The 25,340-nt window shown below is 42.2% G+C and overlaps 1 protein-coding gene across 1 annotated transcript in view; it reads right to left on the reverse strand.

The window, feature by feature from the left end:
• The window catches only part of ANTXR1 (anthrax toxin receptor 1), a gene marked incomplete at both ends in the record, with an annotated part of 224,880 nt that overhangs the window by 103,142 nt on the left and 96,398 nt on the right, over window positions 1-25,340 (reverse strand). The window contains 2 exons of the mRNA XM_008583503.1: window positions 22,513-22,591; window positions 24,051-24,120. Coding sequence (XP_008581725.1) covers window positions 22,513-22,591; window positions 24,051-24,120 — 149 coding nt within the window. The remainder of the gene's footprint in view (window positions 1-22,512; window positions 22,592-24,050; window positions 24,121-25,340) is intronic.

Raw genomic sequence — 25,340 nt, forward strand, 5'->3', positions numbered from 1 at the left:
TATTCTAAACTAGTCTTTTTGCATCTTTATCAAGTCCCAAGATAACCACCCTCCTGCTGTTACCCCCTCCCCTGGCTTCTAAGGAGTAGGCTCTGCCAGGGGCTAGGAGGCTGTGGAATGTTCCAGAGCCCACATGGAGCAGCCTGGCACCCAAAGCACCTGGCTCTGCTGTGCTCTCTATTCTCCTGCTCTAGGGCACACTGCCTTGGCTCCTTGGGCTCTCGCCTGCACCTGCCCTCCTGTGTCCCTGGCTCACCATCTGTTAGCACACCCGTGCTAACTACCACTTGCTCCCGAAAGCTTCTTCCTGGATCAGAGCCCAGGAGGGTCATGGGCTGACCGCTGCTCACAGCCTGACTCAGGACTGGTACATGGGCTAGGCCTATGCTCTTCCCCTTCCCCAGTGAAAAGGGTGGCAGGACTGGAGAGACCCCAGGCCCACAAGGACATCCCCCTGGTCTGAGTGGGGCCATTGTGGTCAGTGGTCCCTCAAGGATGTGTGCCTGCCCAGGCCCCGCCTCGCATGGCTAGCAGACAGGGGCAAGGCGGCTTCTGACAGCTGGAGCTCCCTGACTCACAAGTTCAGCACGAGCCAGCCTCCTGACCTGGAAGCAGACCCACACTCCAGGCTCCGTGGGAGTCCTCACTGCAGGGGGCGGGGAGCCCGCGGTGGGGACTGCATGGACCTGCCCTTATGCCACAAAGTGATGGCAGAAGCTGATCTGCTCAGCAGACCCAAGTGTCTGACACCTGCTTTTTGCTGGAGGCTCCATACTTAACTCAACTACAAACCTTCAAAAAAGATTTCGGAGGGGGAAAGAGCAGCAGATAAACAAAGATTGATTCTAACCACCATTATTTTCCCAACAGCCTAAATATCTACACAAGTTACATTCCTATTTTATTTAAAAAATGGAAATAAAGTTTAAAAAATCAACATGCCCCTTAATTTAAAAAGTTCTGACAGGAGTTTTGGTGGTGGCGGGGGGGCTGGGGGTATCTCTCACGTTGTGACTAGAGATGAAAGGAAGCTCGCAGCCAAAGCAAGCAGCCTCCAGGGCTGCAGCTTCCAGTTGGGGTCATCCATTTTCAACGAGAAGCTTTAAGGCTGTTTCTTGTCAAAGGTTGGGCATGCGTCCTTGGGGATGACATTCCCTGAGGGCTACCTGGCTTAAATAGCCAAATCCTGCAGCATGGCTTTCTTTAATTCCAGCTCATGAAATGAGGACATCAGGAAACAAGGAGGTTATTGTTCTCAAAGGTACTAGGTAATTTGGATTTCTGATGCATGGCACAGGGTGAGGGCGAAGACTCTTGTCTGGACCTGTTTGCAATATGGTAGGGTAGAGCCAGGCCCCAGGATGACATAGCAACAAACATTGCTGCTCCTTTCTGTTTTGTTTTCTGGGTTGCCATAGTAAAAGGAGGAGAATAAAACGGAGAGGAATTAGTGGGAGACCAGGGAAGTTCAACGTAAAGAAACTTGGTGAAACCCAACATCTCCAAGTTGGGCTTGTGCTGGGAACCTGCCTACTGCCATGGCATGGAAGCTGTCGTGTGGTCCTCCAGTTGGGCCTGCAAAGCTGTGTGGGTTAAGGAGGGAATATTTTTCCCTGATGTTCTTTCCGTGTTGGGGCACCGAGGGTGTGCAACTGCAGGCCTGTCTCTTCCCCCTTACTCATCCAGTGGGTAAGGACAGCATGAATTGAGCAGGTTTGGGTCTGCTCTCCCCTTCCTCTGCTACTCCATGTAAGCAGGTTTTGTGGAGCCTGGAACTTACACAATTTTGGAAGGCCTCTTTAAGCAAGAGAACATAAAAATATAGATGNAAAAATCAACATGCCCCTTAATTTAAAAAGTTCTGACAGGAGTTTTGGTGGTGGCGGGGGGGCTGGGGGTATCTCTCACGTTGTGACTAGAGATGAAAGGAAGCTCGCAGCCAAAGCAAGCAGCCTCCAGGGCTGCAGCTTCCAGTTGGGGTCATCCATTTTCAACGAGAAGCTTTAAGGCTGTTTCTTGTCAAAGGTTGGGCATGTGTCCTTGGGGATGACATTCCCTGAGGGCTACCTGGCTTAAATAGCCAAATCCTGCAGCATGGCTTTCTTTAATTCCAGCTCATGAAATGAGGACATCAGGAAACAAGGAGGTTATTGTTCTCAAAGGTACTAGGTAATTTGGATTTCTGATGCATGGCACAGGGTGAGGGCGAAGACTCTTGTCTGGACCTGTTTGCAATATGGTAGGGTAGAGCCAGGCCCCAGGATGACATAGCAACAAACATTGCTGCTCCTTTCTGTTTTGTTTTCTGGGTTGCCATAGTAAAAGGAGGAGAATAAAACGGAGAGGAATTAGTGGGAGACCAGGGAAGTTCAACGTAAAGAAACTTGGTGAAACCCAACATCTCCAAGTTGGGCTTGTGCTGGGAACCTGCCTACTGCCATGGCATGGAAGCTGTCGTGTGGTCCTCCAGTTGGGCCTGCAAAGCTGTGTGGGTTAAGGAGGAATATTTTTCCCTGATGTTCTTTCCGTGTTGGGGCACCGAGGGTGTGCAACTCCAGGCCTGTCTCTTCCCCCTTACTCATCCAGTGGGTAAGGAAAGCATGAATTGAGCAGGTTTGGGTCTGCTCTCCCCTTCCTCTGCTACTCCATGTAAGCAGGTGAATATTTTTCCCTGATGTTCTTTCCGTGTTGGGGCACCGAGGGTGTGCAACTGCAGGCCTGTCTCTTCCCCCTTACTCATCCAGTGGGTAAGGACAGCATGAATTGAGCAGGTTTGGGTCTGCTCTCCCCTTCCTCTGCTACTCCATGTAAGCAGGTTTTGTGGAGCCTGGAACTTACACAATTTTGGAAGGCCTCTTTAAGCAAGAGAACATAAAAATATAGATGCAAAATTATATGGGCCTGTCCCAGGGCCTTAGAAGGGCTGAGAAGGGATCTGTTTTCGGGAATGTCCCAAAAGCTTAAGCTAATCAGCTCCTGGTAACTCTGCCCCTGGCTGTACGTCTTCCCTGGATGGGCCCCATGCCTGTGTCCAAGCTGGTAAATCTATTTAATTCTGAGCTTCAGTTTCCAGTGTATTTGCTGCCACACCCAGCTAGTCTCCAGCTCACAGAAATAAAGGCAATATTGAGGCTTTCATATATCATTTTTGGGCCTCATTTCTCAGTTTATTCACAATCAAGGCATGCTTCTTGGCCCCCACTGCAGTGACTCCAATATTATATAATGAAATACCTCTTATTTCAACTAACCCCAGAATGGGTCCTGGTAACTGTAACAATTACTTTTGGCAACAAGTACACTCAACTTATTAACAGTGGGGTTATCAGAGCCCTCTCTGGTGGGTGGTGGGTTTGCCGTAGTTCTAGGTCCACGGCAGGTTGTGCAGTTCTGAGAATTAACACTGGGATACTTAAGCCACTGAAGACGCTTGAATGCTTTCACATGGTTAGTCTATCTCACAAACATTTCACATGAAAGAATGAATTACTATGATTTATTCTGCCACATTGAAGGGATATTAGCCAACCTTTACTAAAAATATTACAGGGAAATAGCTGAGGACCCATTAAAGCTTCTTGAAAGTTGGCAATGCTGTTTTTCCGGATTCTCCCCTCCACAGGGCACCTGGGGACACATGGCTCTCCAGCTGTCCCCACTCCTCTCCTCTTTTCCTTCTCCCACCCCCCACCCTCTCTCCCCTTTTCTCTGGAACCCAGTGAGGTTGTCTTTGGAGCACTGTTGGAAAACCCTCAAGGGAAAGGGACCCTTAACCAGGGATAGCTCTAGTCTATTGACCTCGTGACTTCGTAGCAATCTGCTTGTTCTGAACACCAAAGAGCCAATCCCAGTGAAAGGAAAATGGACAGAGACCAAGGGACTATGAGCATGTCGGTTTCGCCCTGCTTAGATGGGGACCCTGAGAGCACTGTCAGAGGCGTGTGGCTGGTGGGCAGAGGGAGGCGGAGAGCTCGGCACACCCACGGCCACCCCTCTGCCCTGGGCTGCTTTCCTCCCTCTCAGGGCTCAGGCTGGTTTCTAGGAGGTGGCACATTCCAGGGCTCTGAAGTGGAATTTAGAACCATCCGAAGCAGCTGGTCTCAGCTCTGTCTCCTGCCCAGACAAAACTGGCAGCACATGGGCAAGTTTTATTTTGAAAGATGAAATTTAAGTCATTTTACTGCTGCTGAGAAGTTCTAAATGGGCAAGCCCGGAGACCAAAATTCTTTCTCCCAGAGCTTATATATTTTTACTGTTATTTCTGGAAGGCACCTTAGTGATTATCTAACTTATCTGCCTACCCCACCCTGCATTTTATGGAAATTCTATTCCCCTGGCATCTGTGACAATACTCTCCTGATCCCCCTCCTATTTCTGATTATGCCTTCCCGTCTTGCTCATGGGCTTCTCCTTGTACTCAGCCCCTGCGGAGCCAACCTTTCCTCCTCCACCCTCCCACTTTAAAAAAAAAACCGCGGATGGATGAGGGTACTTCAGACAGTTCATGGAAAAATTCATTGTTCTATTTTCCACGAACTTTTCAAAGTACACTCATATATATGTATTTATTTGCCACCTCAACCATTTTTAAGTGTACAATTCAGTGGCATTAAGATCATTTACAATGTCACACAGCCCGTGGATCCATTCCTGGTCCCCTGCCGTCTTTCTCTCTAACACTTTCCATGGGCTGTCTCATATCCTTTCATCGTTTAAACTCTCATCTAGATATTGATGACCCAAATCTTCGTCATTAGCTTAGATCTCTCCCCATGCTTCAGGGCCTTATTCAGGGTCATTCAGCTGTCCAGTAGGTCCTATGGGTACCTCAGACTCAACAGTTCGGAGTGAGCTCATTGCCTTCCCCGCCAAACCTGCCTGTTCTCCTCTCATTTAGTGCTACCACTTATCAACCCAATATGGAAACCTGGAAGGCAATCTTAGTTTTCTTTTTCTCCCTCTCTCCCTTCCACAATATTAGACTCTCCAAGTAAATCCTGCTCCTTTGACCTAAATACTTCCTAAATCTGCCTCTGTCTACTCTGTCTCCAATACCATCGATCAGGTTTAGAGTCTCATTCCTTTCCTGGACAGTTGCAATGAATGATCTCTTTACTGGTTTCTCCAGCACCAGTATTATTACCAAGAATTCCACTCTTCACAACACACCTAGAGTCAATTATCTAAAATGTCATTTGGATAGCTTTGCCTGCCCAGGAACTTTTAAACAGCTCTTTATTGTCTACAAGAGTTCTTAACATGTAAGAATTAGGTGAAAGTGATATAAACCTTTCCTCATAAAAGTATACAATCACTTTTACACATGAGCTCACAAATTTTTCATTACACTTTCAGGGGTCCACTGAATCCCTAGAATCTATTTATGGATGCCTAGGTACAGGTTTTGGGTCCTTAACCTACACAAGGCCTTTCTTGTTTCTCTGACCTCTTCTCTCACCACCTCCCTCCTTACGCTTTGTGCTTCAACAAAACTAAACCACAGTTTCCTCTGCACACCTGGCTCTTCTCTCATGTTCTTCTTCCCAAAAACACACCTTCTGACTTCATTGTTTTTCATCTCTCCAGTCCTAGCTCAGGCACCACCTGATTCACTCATACCTTACAAATTTATTGAACACCTACTATGTGCCAGGCCTTCTCCAAGCGTTGGAGAACAGTAGCATAAAAGATAGACACGGTTTCTGCAATCACAGACACTGTAGTTGACTGGGGAAGGTAGACCACTAAATACCACCATTCAACTCTGAGTTTGTGCTTTTATTTTATCTTAATTAGATCTCTACCTTAGTAGCATCTACTATATTTCACAGAAATTATATCATTACGTTCTTGTCTCTCCTATTGGACTGTAAGCCCCTAGAGGACTTATTTCTACTTTACTCATCTTTGTACCTTTGAGACATAGTACAGTGTTTCAAACAGAATGACTTAGTAGTCATTTAGCTGTTTATTAGATTGAGGGAAATGAGAATTTAGCAGGAGAATTCCTTCTACAGCTAGTGCATAGTAGAAATGCAACTGGAGCCAATGTCTCCCGAGGCCGTTCACCTCCCCCTGACTGGCCCCATCACTGGAAACAGCTGCATCAACCTCACTGCAAACAGCCTGGGCTTTGGAACCAGGAAAAGATGATTCAAATTCTAATACTTCCATTTATAATGTGTGGGCTTTGGATAAGTCACCCAAGCTGTCTTAACCTTCTTTTTATCTACATATGTGAGATTGTACCTACTTGCCAGGATTGATTCTGTGATTAGATGAGATAAGGTGTGTAAAGATCCTGGCGCACAGCCGTCCTTCAATACATGTGACTCCCTTTTCATTCTCTCCTTGCATTACGCCCAAGCCAAGTTCCTGGTGAAATCCCCAGGCTGGCTTAGGTAAATAAATTTGATTCCTGTGAACACCTGATGGTAACTGTGACTAGAGCTATGGTGTTACTGGGTGGTCTCAGGTTATATATTTGGGAAACCCAAGTCCCTAAGATTGCCATCCCACTGTCAAGGAAAGGAAAACCCAAGTGAATTTTCCAGTGGTAAACTTAATAGCCCTCATTAAAGTTGATCAAACATTAATGATGGCAACATAATCAAACATAATGATTCATTCTTGCTACCTAAGAGGTAATTTGGACTAGAAATGGCAATAAAATTGATAGACACTAAAGATATGAGATTCCTTAGCTCAAGAAGTGGACAATATAGAAGAAACATTAGGTGAGAATTACCTAAGCCTTTGTGGAGCTCTTTCTGAAAAGCATGGCTATAAAGCAATGAGGCTGTTCACGTAGTGAACATAACAGAACTCCCACATCCAAATGAATCTAAGTCCCTCTAAACTAGTTACTCCGGAAATTGGAGATCCTCTCCAGTGATGCAGCTATTGCTCAAAGCAATTCTGAAACACCTCCCTTGGAACTGTTTTCTAAAACAAATTTATAGGCCACAAAAAGGAAATCTTATAACCTCTTAGCCATGCTTTGCTTTATACCACGGAGGTTTCCATTTTGATAACCCATCATTCACCAGACCTGGTTCCCACAACTTTTGGGGTTTTGAAATCAAATTAGAATGATGTTCCCCTGTTCTCGTATTGAGGATATTCAAATATTGTGCTTTAAAAGTTATGGCAATTCCAAAGCAGGAATGCAGAAAATAGTTGGGAGAGTGTTGTTGGAAAAAGCATATGGCTTTCCAAAGTCTATACTTTGAAGGAGCAGAAATCATTTAGCTGTGTAAATTCTAGCTTGCTACAAATTTTATTACTTTATGCCTTATATGAATAATACCAGAAGGACTTGGATGAGACACCATTAGTATGCAATTAAGAGGGCAACTGATACCACACTCCTACAAACTCAAGCTTTGAGCCCCATATCATGAAAGTACACTTTTATGTCAAGGTTTCCAGCATCACCTTGGTCCTCTTGTCACCCTGACCTAGTGACTGATGCCACACTCCTACAAACTCAAGCTTTGAGCCCCATATCATGGAAGTACACTTTTATGTCAAGGTTTCCAGCATCACCTTGGTCCTCTTGTCACCCTGACCTAGTAATGACATTTTATGTCACTTACAATGGTGACAGTGATAAAAAGTAAATCTTGGATTCATTCAGCACTTTCCTTTCTCTCCATAAAATGCATAGAGCTTGTTAATCAAAACCAGTTTTTAGAAAATAATGCAGACAAGATGTAGCTTGTTAGTACCCAAAATGCTTTCATTCTTTTGAGTGGGCTATTGAAATGGAATTACAGAGAAGGTTACTTAGTAATATTCAAATACTATGACACTGGAAGAGAAAGGCCAATTTCTTGTTTTCATTTTTTTTTCATTACATGTACACATTTGTCTATTTACCTTTAATGTGGATATTTATTTAATGTATGCTCAATTGGTCTTATTCATCATCCCCAAACTTTTATTGAATCAACTCACAGACACCACACAAATCAGCAGTTATGAAGAGAAAACTATGGCCAACGTGATGGGCTGGAATCTGTGCATGGAAATATCTCAACACAGGAATTTTTAGTGAGTTTGTACGGGATGTGATTTATATGGAGGGGTTGCTGGGCCTTCCTGATATGCACCGTAGAGGAGGGAGCCAGGCCTGATTGCCTGTTCCTCTGCTAGCTCCTAGCTCCCTCGCCCACCATCCTCCTTCTCCATGGGTCACTCTGCTTGACTTTTCCTTCTTTAAACACTTTTTTCATGAAGGAAATAGCTTCACAGAGAGTTGAAGATTCCTGGTTCAGTGAATAAGAGCACATTGTTACCTACTATTGGTAAGTAAACATCACTTACTATATACTGTTGGCCGTTGGATTCAGGTGTACCTCATAAAGATAGATGCTTACCAGGGGCAACTATGATGATCAATTCCTTAAAATAATGTCTTGAAACTGAATAACAGGGTATCAGGAAAACAACAAGTCATTTCCTTTTGAGTTTCTAACCCATACTCAGCAGTAGGAGACACAGAGAGATGAACAAAGTCATTTCCAATCCTGAAAGTGGCTATCGCAGTCCAGTTAGAAAGCCAGGACTGATTCTCAGGGCTTGCTTAGACAGCAGCACAGGTTATACACAGTTAGACTCTAAAAGATGCTGCAATCCACAATGCTTGGGCTCAGAGCAGAGAGAGTTTAAGAGGCTTGCTGAGGCCAGGGAGGCATCCTGGTCCAGACAGCACTTGGCAGGCCTTGCAGCCATGGTGAAATTCGCTAGGTGGAAAGAGAGATCATTTCAGAAGGAAAATGAAATGTGATCAAAGGTACAGAGTAGGAATGAACATAACTTTGTTTAGAGTGAGGAAGTATGAAATACAGAATTGTCCCCAAACATTTTTATCTGTTAGGGATCAGTGCATTCACAAATTTTAGGGCCAGTAGGCAGGGGTCAACGGGGGCTGTCAGGTCAAACTCTATCATAAGCAGCATTTTGTAGGTATTTATTTTGGCTGAGTTGCAGTGCATTCACAAATTTTAGGGCCAGTAGGCAGGGGTCAACAGGGGCTGTCAGGTCAAACTCTATCATAAGCAGCATTTTGTAGGTATTTATTTTGGCTGAGTTTGCACCTTTTATATATAATTTCAAGGACCTTGAGCCTTATAGATACCTTTTCTAAGTCAAAAATTTGGCCAATGCAGGTAAAATAAAATTGCCTTAGCTGTATCTTTTATACTTCTGTGGCCTGCAAACGAAGCAGTTTTCCTGATGTTGGGTTGTGTGTAAAACAAACCTTGGAATCTTTTAGTTGTCACTTATAGAAGAATGTTTTACGATTAAAAAAAAAATTATTATTAAAAAAAATTAAGCCTACCGCTTTAGCACTGAGTACACTAACATCTGTTCTAGCAACCACAGTAAGGGCAGAGAAATGCTTGTTATGTTTCACTTGTGGCAGAGTCTTCGTTTGGGGAGAAATAAATTAAATTGGTGACTTTTGAATTTCCTTGGTGCCCTAATGAATACGTGAGAAGATGGTTGCTTTGTAAAAAGGTGTTTCCATACCTTCACGGGACGCTGTCATTTTGTCGAGAACAGAGGGGAGAGTTTGCCTCCTTTATGGGAGCTCAAACAATATACATCATGTCAGTCCCAAATAATACCCTGAATACAAAATACACATAAGGACCCTGGGGGCAACTTGTGATTTGGCACAAGGTGATTGTAAATTTCTAATCAGGACAAGATGATCTGGATCAGGCTGGGTCTTCTCCCATTCTGTGATAGAATAGCCCACTGATTTTGCCAATTCTGGACCATTCTGAGAGTTTGCAATTATTTTAGTGTTGGTAGAAAGGGGATCCTCTCAAGTTTTCTCTGCTTTTTGGTTCTATTTCCCAAACTGTTAATCTCTCCTCTTCCCTCTCCTCTCCCTCCTTCTCTTGCTCCGCTGTACCAGCCCCCGCTACACCTCCAACTTTTTGGACCCTCTTTTATTTGTGCCCTTCTTCCTACAATTGTGTCTCTCTCAACTGGATTCACTACTCCAGAATGCTCAACCCAAAAGACTCAACCATGTGGAATAGCCACAATAACCCGGGAATAGATGTAGATGGACACGCTGGCCATTCACTAAAGCTTGTGTACTCAGGGCACACACCTTCTCTCAAGTTCTTAATCAGAGACTAGGAATTCTTATTTTATATACAATTTATATGAGTGTAAGCTTGTTTATCTGATATCCAGGCACCCAGAAACTTAAACTGTCAGAGTCGGAAGAAGCGGGTGAATACCTAGAGTGGAAAACACATATATAATACCTAGAAATGAGAGACCAGAAAAATTAGAACCATAAACTTCAAAAAAGTGATCAGAGACTGCTCTAGGGACCAACAGCCTCACTAATTGAGGGATTTGTAGCAATTTGGCAAATTTTAGTTAGAGATAAAGAATGGGGGAGAGTGAAATGTAAATGATGTATAATATTTTATAGCATCTATTTAGTAGTGTAAAAAGGCTTCCCTAGGAAGAAAGACTTAGGAGTAGGTGAGGGATAAACTCAATTTACATGTTTTTCTTAGTTCCCTTGGTTAAGGATCTCACTCCAGCACTGCCCTTAACATGTGACAGCATTAAGTTCAGCTCATTTCCCATCCACTTAGCAGCAGTAGCACATAGACACATGTCTATTTCTCTTTTTCATATCCTCTAGGACCAACTAATAGTTTTCTTTATTATCTCTATTTATCTTGTTTTCTGTTCTGTTCTTACTTTACTATTTTTGTCTTTCTGTATTTTGGAGGGGTTTGCTCTGTTCATCTCTAATTTCTTGAGTTTTATGCTTGGCTCACTGACTTAGAACTTTTTTCTTTTCTAATGTAAACACTTAAGGCTACACATTTCCCTCCAGGAACTATTTTTGCTGCATTCCAAGATTTGGTAACTTCATAATTTGCATCTTCATAATTGAAGTACTTTCTAATTTACATAATGATTTTACTTTGTCTCATAAATGATTTGAATGTACGTCTGAAATTCTGAAACAAATGAGATTTTCAAAATTGATTGGTAACTTGATTGGTTATTGACTTTTTTTTTGTTCCAGAATATGGTCTATATATCAATTTCTTGAAATTTGTTGAGATTTGGTTTATGGCCTGCATGAGATTTTCAAAATTGATTGGTAACTTGATTGGTTATTGACTTTTTTTTTTTTTTTTTGGTTCCAGAATATGGTCTATATATCAATTTCTTGAAATTTGTTGAGATTTGGTTTATGGCCTGTACTTGTTTTATGGATACTTTTTATAAAAGTGTAAAAGTGTATTTGAAAATCTTTTGGATGCAGATTTCCTACATACAGTAGGCTGTTCCACAAAGGGAAAAGGCTACAGTCCTTACTTTCCACTGTGGACAGGGGTGGGTGATGAAGAAAAAAGTGAATAATCAGTTTTGTTTAGCATGTGTTTCATTATCTTTACTTTTGATACAGTACAGACTGATGGGAAATATTTTACTGAAGTTCAGATGCTTCCATTAGGATGCCTCATTATTTTATGAGACATTAGGAAAAACATTGCCCACTGAACCATGATGCATTACTGATTATGTGAAACTTCCCAGTTTCAGAGATGTTAAAATGTGAAAGAGAGGTGTGTCTTAGAATTGACGAAATATGATATTTTTTCATTAGTTTTATAATTACACGACACCCCATTTTATGCAGCCCAAAATTCTGGACCCTATTTAGAACGTGATGCTGAAACCTTATTGTGTGTCCACTAGATTATGTTTAATCACATTATTCAAGTTATTTATATTTTATTAATTCTTTTGGCTGCTTGGCCTATTAATTATGAGAGATTTGTATGTAAATATCCTCCTGTGATGGTGGATTTATCAATTTCTCTTTGCAATTCTGTCAACTTTTGCTTTACATGTGCCGAGGATTAGAATTATTATACCTTCTGGTTAACTGTTCCTTTTAACATTATGTAATAGTCCTCTTTATACTTTTATTTTTAATTTAAAAAATGCTTTTATTTTTGCCACGAAGTTTATTTTATTCAATATTAATATAGCTACACTAGCTCTCTTTTGGTATTTGTTGATATAACTTTTCTCATACTCTTTTGGTATTTGCTTGATATAACTTTTCTCATACTTCATTTTCAACCTTTCTGTGTCTAACACAATTTGTCAGTCACACTAGCTCTCTTTTGGTATTTGTTGATATAACTTTTCTCATACTTCATTTTCAACCTTTCTGTGTCTAACACAATTTGTCAGTCTGTGTTTTTTAACTGCTGAGTTTGGTCCATTCCACTTATTTTGCTTACAGATTATTTGGATTTAACTTTTATTTATACCATCTTACTACGTGCTTATCTCAGAGTTTCCCAAAGCATAGATTCAGAAAAATATATATTTTTTCTCATTTACTCTCAAAACAAGGAAATTTCAAATTTAGGACAAACGTTCTTTAAAAAACTTAGAGATAAAAATATTGAAAGTCAATTGCTCAAATATCCAAGAAAAACAAATCAGCACAAATCTTCCAAAATATGTTTTAAAAGATATTTTTATGCATACACGGGTTATCAAAATAGAAATATTGGCAAACTACTTTTATTTCAGTTCATAAACAGTATTTGAGATCTGAGTTCTGCATCCTGATATTCCTGTGGTCTTTTGCCCTTTCTAATGACAATACATGAAATCACAGGCCATCTTGTTAAAATAACAATAATAAAAATGTCAGAACATTATTAAAAAAACCTTGAAATATGTATGGCTCTACTGAGACTGATTAATAAATAGAGGAGAATGATTTGTGATTAGTGTATCAATTGTAAATGGAAGGGTGTGTTTTGAGGTAACTTGAAAACAGATTATTCTCAGGAGGAGTTTTAAGTACTCTGTGGTCTGAAATGTGATATCACTTGTGTTACGTGGAGGTTGGCCAATCTGAGTTGCACTAAGAGAAATTCTCTCCAGGATCACCAACAAAAGTCTCTCTTATTTATTTTCAAAATGTAAAAGCCAGACTCATTTTTTACATTGCATAGGACTGATAATATTTACCTTACTCCTTTACTGACATACTTTTAGGTCTACAATCCCAGACGATCAGCGTTGGAAGGAATCTGAAAGCTTTTCTGGTCTACTTGCCTATCCGATGCATGAAAGGCATGCATGTCGTTCTGCCAGTTTGAATTGTTGTCTATGCTTGAATACAACCGTAATAGGGAGCTCACTCTCACCTGAAGCAGCTCATTGGAAGGATCTTTTTGAAAACTGAGCCAGAAACTGTGTCTCTCAGCCTGTTTGGATCTATACAATAAATAATCTATGGAATTGGAACTCTATAGGCACAGATGCACTTGTTTCAGAATGGCCATTTGAATACTGTCTCTATGCTAAATATGTCTCCAGGCTAAAGAGCCCTATTCTATATTCTACATAATATACCATATTTGGTAGTATTTCTCATACACTGTTTCTCTGGGCTCTCCCTTGAAATGTCCCTGGGTACTGGATACAATACTCAAATAGAGATTTTATTTTCAACAAGATGAGAGGTCCCATCACCTCCTTAATTTTAGATACCGTACTTCTGTTAATTCAACCAGAAGTCTGATCCTTTGGAAACCATATCAACGTGCTAATTCTTATAGAGACTACAACATCAGTACAAGAAGACTAACAGTGGGCATCAACTGCGTATCAGGCTCTGTGCCAGCTAGTCTAAATACATCATCTCAGTCTAAAGTCACGTGCCCAGTAGGCAGCAGAACCAGGATGTTAGCCACACTGATCTAATCCCAAAGCCCATGCTTGTTCCCACTTTTCTTTTCCAACTAAGTCTTTCCCTTTTGTTTTGCTAAGCCACATATTTCAAAGGATACATCACTTATAATTACAGCTATAACAAAGTATATAAATGGCCATCCTTTTTCAAGGGCTGAGTGTGAAGCGCTGTGATTCACTTGTAGCCCCAGGACTGTGGACTGGTCATTCTTGGTACTAAGTTTAACTAGAGCCTATTTCTTTTCCAAATGACTAAACTTATAAATCAGTGGCATCCAGATTAATACTATTCTGTTATAGTTAATACACTTGGTGCATACAAATGCTGGATTAATCTTCCTAAAATAATGCTTTGTGCTTCCTTAGAATGGCTTCTCATTGTACAAATTCCATAATCTGTCATTCAAACCCTCTTCAAAGTCATTCTCCTATGTCCCCTCCATTCCAGTCTCTTCTCACTCTTCCGGGTTATGTGAAACTGAATAAGGAGAGGGGTGGGTGTGGGAGAGCCTTATAGACAGGACGTGGAATAATGTTGTTGGGGTGAAGGAAGTCAGGGTGTGTGCCCCGGTCCTGCTTCCACTGGTTGTTTGAAAGAGCCTTGTCTTCTCCAGGGTTTGTTTCCTAATATTGAGAAACAGTTTGGGGATGGTCTTGTTGGGGAAAAGACACTCACGGGATCGAGTTTTCGGGCTTAGCAAATCATGAGCTGCCTACAAGTTATACCTGAATTTCTAGAATGATTTGTCCAGCTCCTCTTTACAGTAAGGGGAAAAAGCCTTCTTGGGTAACTGGAAGGTAACCCCCTGGGCCATTTAGTGCACACTCCTCAGAGATATTGAGAAACAGTTTGGGGATGGTCTTGTTGGGGAAAAGACACTCACGGGATAGAGTTTTCGGGCTTAGCAAATCATGAGCTGCCTACAAGTTATACCTGAATTTCTAGAATGATTTGTCCAGCTCCTCTTTACAGTAAGGGGTAAAAGCCTTCTTGGGTAACTGGAAGGTAACCCCCTGGGCCATTTAGTGCACACTCCTCAGAGTGTGCCATGTTTGTATCAATTTATTTATCTGAAGGCTCATGAGTCTTTGGAACAGATGGAATTTCTAGGTCCCTGTGTGATATTTACCTCTTGGAGTATATATCCTACCTTGACAACTATGTTGTAGGCTTCTGCAGGGCAAAGACTGGCAACTTTTCTTTGAGTCCCTAATACTCTGCCCATAGCACTGGTTTAATGCACATTGGTCCTGATTGTGATGATATATTTGTCCCCTTTTGCCATCAGCAACCTCCTCCCTGTATTTCTTTCCTTAATGAAGAGGCCCATTATAGCTGCTGGTATGCATGATCTGTCTCAAAGACAGCTAGCTACCTATTTTGATTGATGAACTGTTTTGCTGACCTTGGAAAAGAAAATGAAGAACAAAAGTCTCTGATTTCTGTTTTCTCTGAAGAGTGCACAATAATTTTTTATTATGTTGGAAGGCGAGATTGCCACTCAGCACAGGCTACTGGATTCACTCCCTACCAGGCTGGTGAAATTCAAGAGATTTTGGCAAGGGCTGCTACACCAACTGTCTGTTTACCTAGAGAGCCATAAGACTACAAAACCAGGCTGGATTTGTATTTTCCCAAGTTACTTTAAAGCAATTGGTAACAGAGTTGAACTGATTTAGAAAACTGATGCAGGAAGTTACCTAGGATAGACCTGAGCAGACAGTGCTGGGGGGTGGTCGCTTCCCTCCCTCTGCAGCCTCTCTTACCTGTAGCCATTGTAGCCTCCAGCTGTTGGCTCCAGCACATCCACTCTGAGCCAGCCCTCACCAAGGCAGACTGTGCACCCTCAGCCTCAGCTGGTGGCATCCAGATTAGCTGACCCACTGTAGCCTAAGGTCCTGGTATTCCAGGGTAAGCTCAGGCCATGCCAATGTTTCCTGAGTCACAGCTTTTCTGTAGTGCCTTCTGCCACAGATCCTCACAGACTAGGGGCTGCCCCTGAATCTTGATGTAGTTAAGTGGGCTATTTCTAGGCCCTTCCTCCAGGTCTGCATCCCCGGCAGGGGTCTGCTCCTAGAGGAGCTGGTGCTCTTCTGAAGATGTCTTTGACTATTGCCCTGCCTAGAACTGCTGATTATAGCTTATTACCTCGCAGATTTGTTTGTTCCTCTTAAATTATGTTCAGGCTCCTTGGATATGGAGATTGGACTGTTGGCCATCCTCTTCGGAAATGTATCCTCCAACCAGCTCAGAGCCCCCTGTTCTAATCCTACCTCACTCTGGCTCTCTTCCTCTCCTACCAGCAGGTGGCATTGTGGTCCCATTACAACCCTTGGTTGAGTTCATTCATTCATTCATTCATTCACTCAATCATCAGTTATTTATTGGGTAACTGCTATATGCAGACAGGTGCTGGGTTGCAATGGTGAACAACACATAGTCTGCTTTTCCTCAAAAAGCATATAGGCTGTACTGTGCCTGAGATACAATTGCTCTTTCCAATGTTTGTGCTTTCTTTGCTCCAAGTCTTTGGTTGTTTCTGGAGTTACAATCTACCCTGCATGGCACCTAGAGGCTCACCTATCAACAGGGCTCTTTCTTCCTGAAACTCTGAGCAATAAGTCTGTGACTCACCAGGTCTTGGTGTAAGAGCAGGAAATGAAGGGACGACTTGGAATATGGAAAAGGGTAATTTAGGGAGAAAATTTAGCAGTCTTTGGCAACTAAAAAGTAAAAAGGTTCTTAGACTGGTCACATTGGACTACAATTATTCTTTTAGAGAAATTCTTATCTTTTTATCAGAAAAAGGGGTCCAAAAGAAGGAACATTTAGAGTGGGTTCTGAATTTAAAATTTTAGGATTTTTAAATGAATAGGATGAGGAGTGAATCAAGAGGATAACTCATTGTTCTTAAGTTGATTTTAATGTTTTTTTTTAAACTTTGCAAGACAAATTTGTGTTAGGTGAGTACAATGATAAGAGTTCTGTGTGTTTAAGATTTACCTGGCAAGCTTATTAAAGTGCAGAATTCTCAGATCCCCCCCAAGAAATTCTGATTCTTCAGATTGTTCAACCGTGGCAGTATTGACACACGGGGCCAGATAATTCTTTGCAGTAGGGCAGGGGGTTGTTCTGTGCATTGGAGGTGTCTCTCTCTGTCTCTTTCGCATACACACACAGATACACAGACGCACACAGACACTCTCTCTGTATTTCAAAACAAGTACTTATAGAAACATACCATAAGTTTGGAAAAAGACCAGTCTGAATTCTTGAAAATCTGAAGACAAAATGGTTTAAAAATCCTTGGGAAACAAGTTGGCACCATGTTCATCCCCACTGAAATCAAACCATACTTCAAAACAACAATGAGTTGTGACCACTTCAAGGGACACTGGGGGATCCAGTCTGCAGTGCAACCTCGGAAAAGGCTCTAATCAGAGTGAAATGGTACCTGCTCTGATAAAATGCCTCCAAAAATGCTCTGCATGATAGAATATTTTAGTGATAGTAGGAATTTTCTATGAGGTAATAATGCACCAAGTTTAGTAAATACTTGTTTTAATTCATGCTTCTAAGTATAGAAGTCTAGATATTTCCCTTATGTTACTACTTACTTGATTCATTTACTGAGAAAAACTCTCTTCCTTGTTTGACTTATCACAAGATCTGATTTACTGCTGTTTTCCCTCTAGTTAATCCCGCAGGCAACATCTTCAAAGTTTTTTCCACCCTGTTCCTAAAATCCAGGCTTATCATGGACTCAAAAGGAAACATGCCCCTTAATCAGGGGAAAACAGCCTGTTTATAAGCCACAGGGCATGTATAACAAGTCTTTTAATGGAACAGGCCATTAGATTTTTACTTGGCAAAGAGAGAGAATGAGGTCAATAAATGAATAAATGGCTGTCATTCTTTGACATATTTTTATGTACCTTAAAGCCCCTTACACACATGACCTTTAATCTTTACTGCAGCCGTGCAAGACAGGTTCTGAGATGGGCTCAAAGTTAACTTGCCCAAGATCACCCTAGAAAATGGAGGGGCTGGGGTTTGAAATTAGGATTTTTGACTCAATATCCTGTATTCTTAATTCCTCCATTATGCTATAACTATAGAGCAGTTTTTCTTGCTCTGATGCCTCAGGTCTGAGTTTGTTGAATTTTTATTTTCCTTCAAAAAGAACTTCTCTGAACAGTGACATGACAGGGGTCCTCTCAGATTTATTAAACCTTATTGCTGTTTGTTTTTCATATGAATTAGGGGAAAAGACAGGGTTCTCCATTTATGTAGTGCTGATTTTAGAATCATATAACTAACTGTAGATCTCTTCCCTTTCTTTGAAGATTGTGATTTTCCAACGTGGAAACTGATACAAATCAAGTCCTGACCACAGTTAACGAGGATGAGCATCAGCTGGGCATCACGGTCACATCAAGATCAAGGGTGAGGATTGCACGTCACAGGATGAAGTTGCCAACTTGAGAAATGGCCCCAAATCAAAAGGCACCAGAAATTGATACAAAATGAGAGGAAAAGAAAAAACAGAGTCACAGTTCTGGGAGAGACCATGAACATGCTATGTTCAAAGATGTATCTAGCCCTTGCTCAGGTTGGTTTCTCTTTAGGGCATGGCCTCTTCCCACATCTTCACCTGTAATTATCACTTTTCACATCACCACTCAGGTGTTTCTTCCTCCACGAAGCCCTCATGACTGTCCCTGGCTTCCTTCATCCTCCACCCTTTGAAATCCGACAGCATTTACACCCGGCTCACACAGTCTTGTTCTTTATTATATACTCTTTAATATGCTTGTTGGATTCATTTCTCCAACAGGATTTCAAGCTAGTGAAGGGCAGAGACTTTGTAGAATGGTACACAGGAGACACAGTAGGAGTTCAAAAAATACCTGTTGAATGATTCCCAGATTTTTATACACTTTGGGTGGGAAATTACAGAATTTTAAAGTACTTATCTAAAAGAGGACCATCTTCATGAAAAGTTCCATGTGGTACTAAAATTCGCTTGCTTTGTTCTCAAAAGGACAAACTTCTATACTTCCCACCAGGTTAGTGATTCAACCTATGGCTACAGGTTTGGGGAGAAAAAGGAGGCCAGTCAGGACTGCAGAGATGGCTTGTATTCAGATGTGCTGGTGACAGAGGACTCTGGATGTTTGACCGTTTTCAACAGTCATGGAGCTGAACAAAATTTACCATTTATGTAGGAATCTTTTAGCTCTTGGATGGAAAAAATCTCTTTCCTGTAAAACTTCATGGAATTTCTGCTTCTGGAAGGGGCAACAGTTATTCATTGTGGATCTTGAAAATTTCTGACGTGGTTGTCCAAATGGGCACCAAATAAAGTGAGAAAATTCTCAACTACATATTTTAACATTATTTTTGGTTCCAGGTGATGGACCAGGCATGCTGCGACTGGCACTGACAAGACCAACCCTTTACTCAGACCCAGGGGATCATTTTTGATCTAAAAACCTTGTCCCTCAAACCAGCTGCCCGAGAAACAAAAGCAAGTCCAAGATTTTACTTTGTATTCTGGATGACCACACATTCTACCTCCATCTCTATTTTGCCCAGTGATAGTTTTAATCTTTAATGTGAGCTTGTGCATAGGACTCAGCTGGGGACTGGAGTTTTATGTTTGAATACAGATCCCTTTCCTTGGATGACTGTGGCCATCTTGTCTGTCCCCTTTCCATCACCTGGGCTTGGTTGGGTGAAAAACATGTTCTCTTAGGGATACATCCTATCTTAGAAGAACCGCTTTATTATAATGCAACTCTGAATCAAGGAGCCAACTCTCTAGGAAGAATCTCTAATTAGTTAAAAAATTTGGATTAAGCTTCCTTTATAAAAGAGCTCACATTTATTGAACACTTTCTACTGCTAGGCCTTCTGCCAAGCACTTTATATGCATCATTACATTTAATGTTCATAGTACTGCTAGTACGGTGACGATAATGTAAACTATCATTCTCCTAGTTTTTTTCAATTAGGAAACTGAAGCACAAAGGGGCTAAATAACTAGTTGAAGGTCACACAATTAGTAAACAGCAAAACTGCCCCCCTGGTTTCCCCCTCCTCCCCAAATCCTCTCCTCCTGAAGTCTTCCTCCTGTCTGTCAGCTGAAGGCAACTCTATATTTTCAGTTTCCCATAGTCTCATGGTTAAATTTCTCACTATCCAGGCCTCTACTCAAATGTCACCTTCTCAATGTATCTGTTATTCTATTTACAATTTGAACCCACTCACTCAGACCGTACTGAACCGTCTTACTCTGCTCTATTTTTCCTATACCTTTTAACATAGTGTGTAATTTATTTGTTACGCTGATTGTTCATTGTCTGCCCCTCCCCCCACCACACAGATATTTTTATCTGTTTTATTCTCTCGTGTATCCCAAGCACCCAGAACAGTGCCTAGCACACTGTGATCAATGAATGTTTGTTGAATAAATGAATAAATGGACTAGGATCTCAAATTTTAGGGTGGTTATAATTTTCGTGTAGACCAATACCACATTCTCAAGTGAAAAGGGAATAAAGAAGAACAGATTATGAGGTGGTCTTGATCAAGGGTCAGTTGAACAGGAAACTTAGGGACATGTGTTCAGATGAAGGAGATGGATGTAAGTGGAGGCTGGAGTGAGTCGGGAAGATGCAGTGGGACTTTTAATGGAATTCTTTCAATTTTGCAGAACATTGTTAAGGACACCCTTTCTTCTTTACTTAGAGGCCCAGGATTTAAATTTGTAACCCTGTATTTGCCACACCCCAGGTTTAGTCCTGTGCTGTTTCCCTTTCCCACTTCCCCTGCCCTTGTGGTCTCAGGAGCAGCAGCTGTTTCTCTTTGGTATGGTCAGACATAATGAGAAATACAGATCCAAACTGTTGGATCACTCAAAAGCTGGGAGGAATCTGGAATGGAGTTATTAGATTTGGGGTATTTTAATCATTTCCTGCAGGTTGGCAGGTTCCAAAAAGGTCAATATACAAAAGAATCGGGCAAGATATACTAGAAGAAATTTCACTGCTTCTGCTTGCAGTTTTCTTTTTTTTTTTTTTTTCCTTTTTGTTTTTTTTACTGACCGGTAACGGGATCGCAACCCTTGGTGTTGTGCCTGCACCGCGCTCAGCCAGTGAGCGGGAACCGGTCTCCACATGGGATCTGAACCCTCGGCGGGAGCGCTGCCACGCTCCCAAGTAGCACACTCTCCAGTGCGCCTCTGGGCCGGCCCTGCTTGCAGTTTTCAAATTTGGTAGTGTTCTACTCAGGCCTGCAAAGTTGAGGGTTGACCAGATGCTTTAAACATGGACTCTTCTCAGTGGTGACACTTCTCTGGGACAAACCTAGTCTCTTGCTTTGCTCAAATAAAAGTTTTCTATCATCTGTAACCATTACATTGGCTTATCCTACTTTTAAGAAAATTGGTTTGCTCCTAACACAGGGGGAAAATTGGTGGTGAAGAAAGTTAGGAGGAACAGTGTCGTCTATCATGAGGCCTGGATTCCTGTCCTTCTATGAAAAAACTCATTTTTTTTCTTACCTGCCTTCAGTGCATGCCTACTATCTCTTGTCCTCCTGTGATGGTGTTAAGGACACAATCCCAATTACTGAGGGGTTCTATCAACATGTCTTCCAAAGGCCAACCAGGAAGTGCCCATAGTAACTACCTACGCTGATCATGAGGCCAAACACATTAGTTTCTAGAATGATCTAACAGAGAAAGTGCATTCGGTTAAGGAAACTGAATATTCAGACAAAGGTTATTTTGGAAACGCTCATGTTAGGGGCTGAGTTCTTTACAGGAGCTAACTCAGCCCGGACTGCCCCGCCAATGGGCTGAGCTCTGAGATGCTGACAGTGGGCAGAGCAACTCCAGAGGCTGAAGGGGTCCCAGCCACAGCTGCACATAACGACTTCCCAAGGAGGCCCTGAAACCACCAAAGCCGATGCCAGAGATTTTGGTTCAGTCAGTCTGGCAATGAGGTCAGGGCATCAATCAATCTTTTTTAAAAGCTCTCCAGGTGATTTTATGTGTAGCCAGAAATTAAAACTACCTGACATGAAGGACACAGAGAAGAAATATCTGAGAAGCTGGTAGAGAGAATGCAGTTCCTAATCCTGCTTCACAATCCCTATTGCAAGGGCTCCTCTGCCCCTCCTGATTCATCGGTTTTCCATTTTCTCCTGGATTATTTCCGTAATCATATAAACAAGTTGCAATTTCTCCCATCCTAAATAAAAGGTCCTCTATAAACTCCACATCTTCCTCCAGCCAATGCCCATTTTCCCACTTCCATTTAGAGAAAAACTCCCCAGAATGTACTTTCTGCATATGCTGTCCAAGTCCTTTCAGTCTATTCTCTCTTAATCTCACTCTGTCCAGGCACCCACCCTCACTACAGCACAGACACAGCCCATCTTACCATCCGGTCAGGCCAGTGAGTTTGGGTCTCCCTCACAATGACAGAAAAGGGGAGCCTGGAGAGCCCAACACAGATGCTCCTGATACACTCCAGGGTACTGCACACCCCTGATCCAGCACACGGCTGCTAGCAGTGCAGGGATCAAAGCTCAGTGACTAGAATGAAGAACTGGGAAACTTTCCAGGGACACCTTTGGAGAAGATTGGTGCTTAAGAAATGCTGTTGTTGAAGATGATAATGATAATAAGATCTTTAGAAAAGGGAAAGGTTATGACTTACACAGTGTGTGGTGGTGATGATGACAGAACTGGAGATGAAGGAGAGGCCATCGTTCATGCTGACCTGGAGTGCGGCTTTCCTGCAATGACAACAAGGCGATCAGAGACATTGAACATGGTGTGGCTGAGCAGCTGGTGGAGGGCCAGACACACAGGGCCCCTCTGGTCTCTGCTCTTAACTATCCTGGGAATACAGCTGAGTTTCCTTCTTTGTAAAATGTGGAAGATGGTCTCCATGGTCCATCGCCCTCTAACATTCTGGAGAGATGTCGACATGCTCGGCTGGTGTGTCAAAGCAGTGCATTCAGACCTTGCATTACAGCGAACTGCATTGAATGGGCAAGGTCTGCTTCCATTTAATTTACTTGTCACATTGTAGTAAGACAAAATATTGTTAAAAAATGGCCCATGACAATGGGGATAAAACAAGCAAACTATAAATGTGATGTTCCACTGTCATTATCGGGACTCCTAGCCATTTGGTGGGGGTGGCTTCATTACTATCCAGCTCACTCAAAGAGGTAAAGCAGGAGACAAACTAATCTGCCTTCTACGTCCTTCCATCTATAAGAGACTCACTGAAACATGAGCTCACATTTTGTTGCATTTTGCAGCATGGACGGACACTGGGCTAATTTGTGGTATCACAGGCTGATGTTGGGCAACCAGAATTGGAGGTCTTACGGTATGAACAAAGGATTAAAAACAATATTCAGACGAACAACTTAACATTTTTTCCTTACAGCCACCATTCGATCTCCAGCCTGTTAGAGACGTGATTTTTGGAGAGGTTGTTTTTTATTCTCCGCATCATCATAGCCTCTCTGTTTTCCCACATTTTTATTTTCTTGCTCAGGATGCTAATTCTCTTTCTTCTGTTGAATATTTTGATCATATCTCAGTAACTCTTTATTATAATTGCATCACTGTGAAATTTTCTTCCATTAATTAGTTCAGGGGACTTTGGTCTGGGTGGACACCCAGTGCTCTGTGGAGGGGGAGGAAGGAACACGAAGAGGGACGTGCAAAGGTCTGAGTCTGGGGTCTCTGCGATGAGCCAGCTGTGGCCTCAGACTTTCTGAGCCTCCTTTCTGTTTTTCCTTATCTCTGAGTAGGAGATAACAATCATCCAGCAAAGCAATTATGATGCCAGGGTGGGGTAATGTGTGTGCAAGCTTTCTAGAAATGTAGTTGTGATGAAGGCAGAATTGTGATGAAGACTGGGTTGAGCCCAGACTCTTCCACTTATTGCTGCGTGACCACGGGTAAGCTACTCAAAATCTCTCAGCCTTAGTCTCTATGTCTGCAAAATGGAGATCATATCTGGTTTATGGGGAACTTGGGGGGATGAGATGAGAGCCTCTGTAAAACACTCACCCTTGTGCCTGGCTCACAGGGAGCCTCGACAGTCACTACCCGGAGGAATCTAGACAATTCTCCATTATGACAGTGGAGAAAGACGCTTTCTTTTCCCTTTGTCCCCATCCACCTCCTCTCTCCTCCCTGGCTGTGAAGGATCAGGTGCTGATGAAGACTTACATGCCAACTTCTTTTAAGATAGGCGCTGGGCACAGCAAATAAGTATCTTCCACGGCGAAGGGCTTCTCATCTGTAAAAAGGAAGGAGTGAGGAAAGTTTATCATTTCAAATTCAGTGACTTCTAGAGACCATCAACCAAGTCCAGGGAGATGCCAGAAAAACAAAGAACTTTTTGAAATAAGGACTATATTGAGCTATAAAATCTATTAGTAGTAACTCAAGGGCTTCTGCCTGAACACTAGTCTCCTGACCCCATACGTCCAGTTGAATCAACCAGTGAGCAAAGAGAGACTGAATTCCTATGATAGAGCAGGAATAACTGAGGGGAAATAAGAAATACTAGCCTGTTCCCAAGGTGCTTCATGTCTAAGTCTAGTTAGACAGAGTCTAGTTTTTCCATATACATGGAAAAAGTTCACTGACAAAAACAAGTGGCTAAAGCAAAATATCACTGGGCTTCAGAAGACAGGGCACTTCCTTGACATGCGTGATGTGGTCAGGTCACAGGAAAACACAGAACACGAGTTGTGCTTTAGTGGAGAGCTGGGGAGGAGGCATTCCTGTTAAGAGGAATGGTGTGAGGAAAGACACGGTAAAAAAAGTTTGTTCCAGGGTAGGATATAATAGGATTTGAAAAGATCAGTATAGAGAGAAGTTTTGTGCTTTAGTGGAGAGCTGGGGAGGAGGCATTCCTGGTAAGAGGAATGGTGTGAGGAAAGACACGGCAAAAAAGTTTGTTCCAGGGTAGGATATAATAGGATTTGAAAAGATCAGTATAGAGAGAAGTTTGGTCCAAGTTGTTTGAGTTAGACTGTGGGATTTGGACATAGTTCTATATGCTATGAAAAGAACTGCGGAGGGTTTTTGCATAAAACAGAAGTGATGATTTTGGTTTTTTTAGCAGATGCAGCTGTGAAAGATGGATTAGAATAGGGTGACTCCTGGGGTGGGGAAGTTCTTGCTCTGATTCTAATAGATGGCCAGGAAAAAGCTTAAGCAGTTTTATCTCAAGCTGAGAAGTTTATTATACTCAGTATATAACAGTCATTCCTTCATGACTCTACGTTTTTTGGGTATGCATTCTGTACAAGACTGTGGTAGGACCTGTAGATGAAACATAGATGAAGAAGATTTGTCCCTTTAATCAAGATGTGACCACGGGCCGGCCTGGTGGCGCACTGATACAGTGCGCTGCTTGGGAGCACGGTGGTGCTCCCGCCGAGGGTTCGGATCCCACATACAGACCGGTTCCCGCTCACTGGCTGAGCGAGGTGCGGGAGTGGCACCGAG

This window comes from Galeopterus variegatus, unplaced genomic scaffold (genome assembly GCF_000696425.1).
Source record: "Galeopterus variegatus unplaced genomic scaffold, G_variegatus-3.0.2 Scaffold2944, whole genome shotgun sequence".
In the NCBI taxonomy this organism is placed as follows: domain Eukaryota; kingdom Metazoa; phylum Chordata; class Mammalia; order Dermoptera; family Cynocephalidae; genus Galeopterus; species Galeopterus variegatus.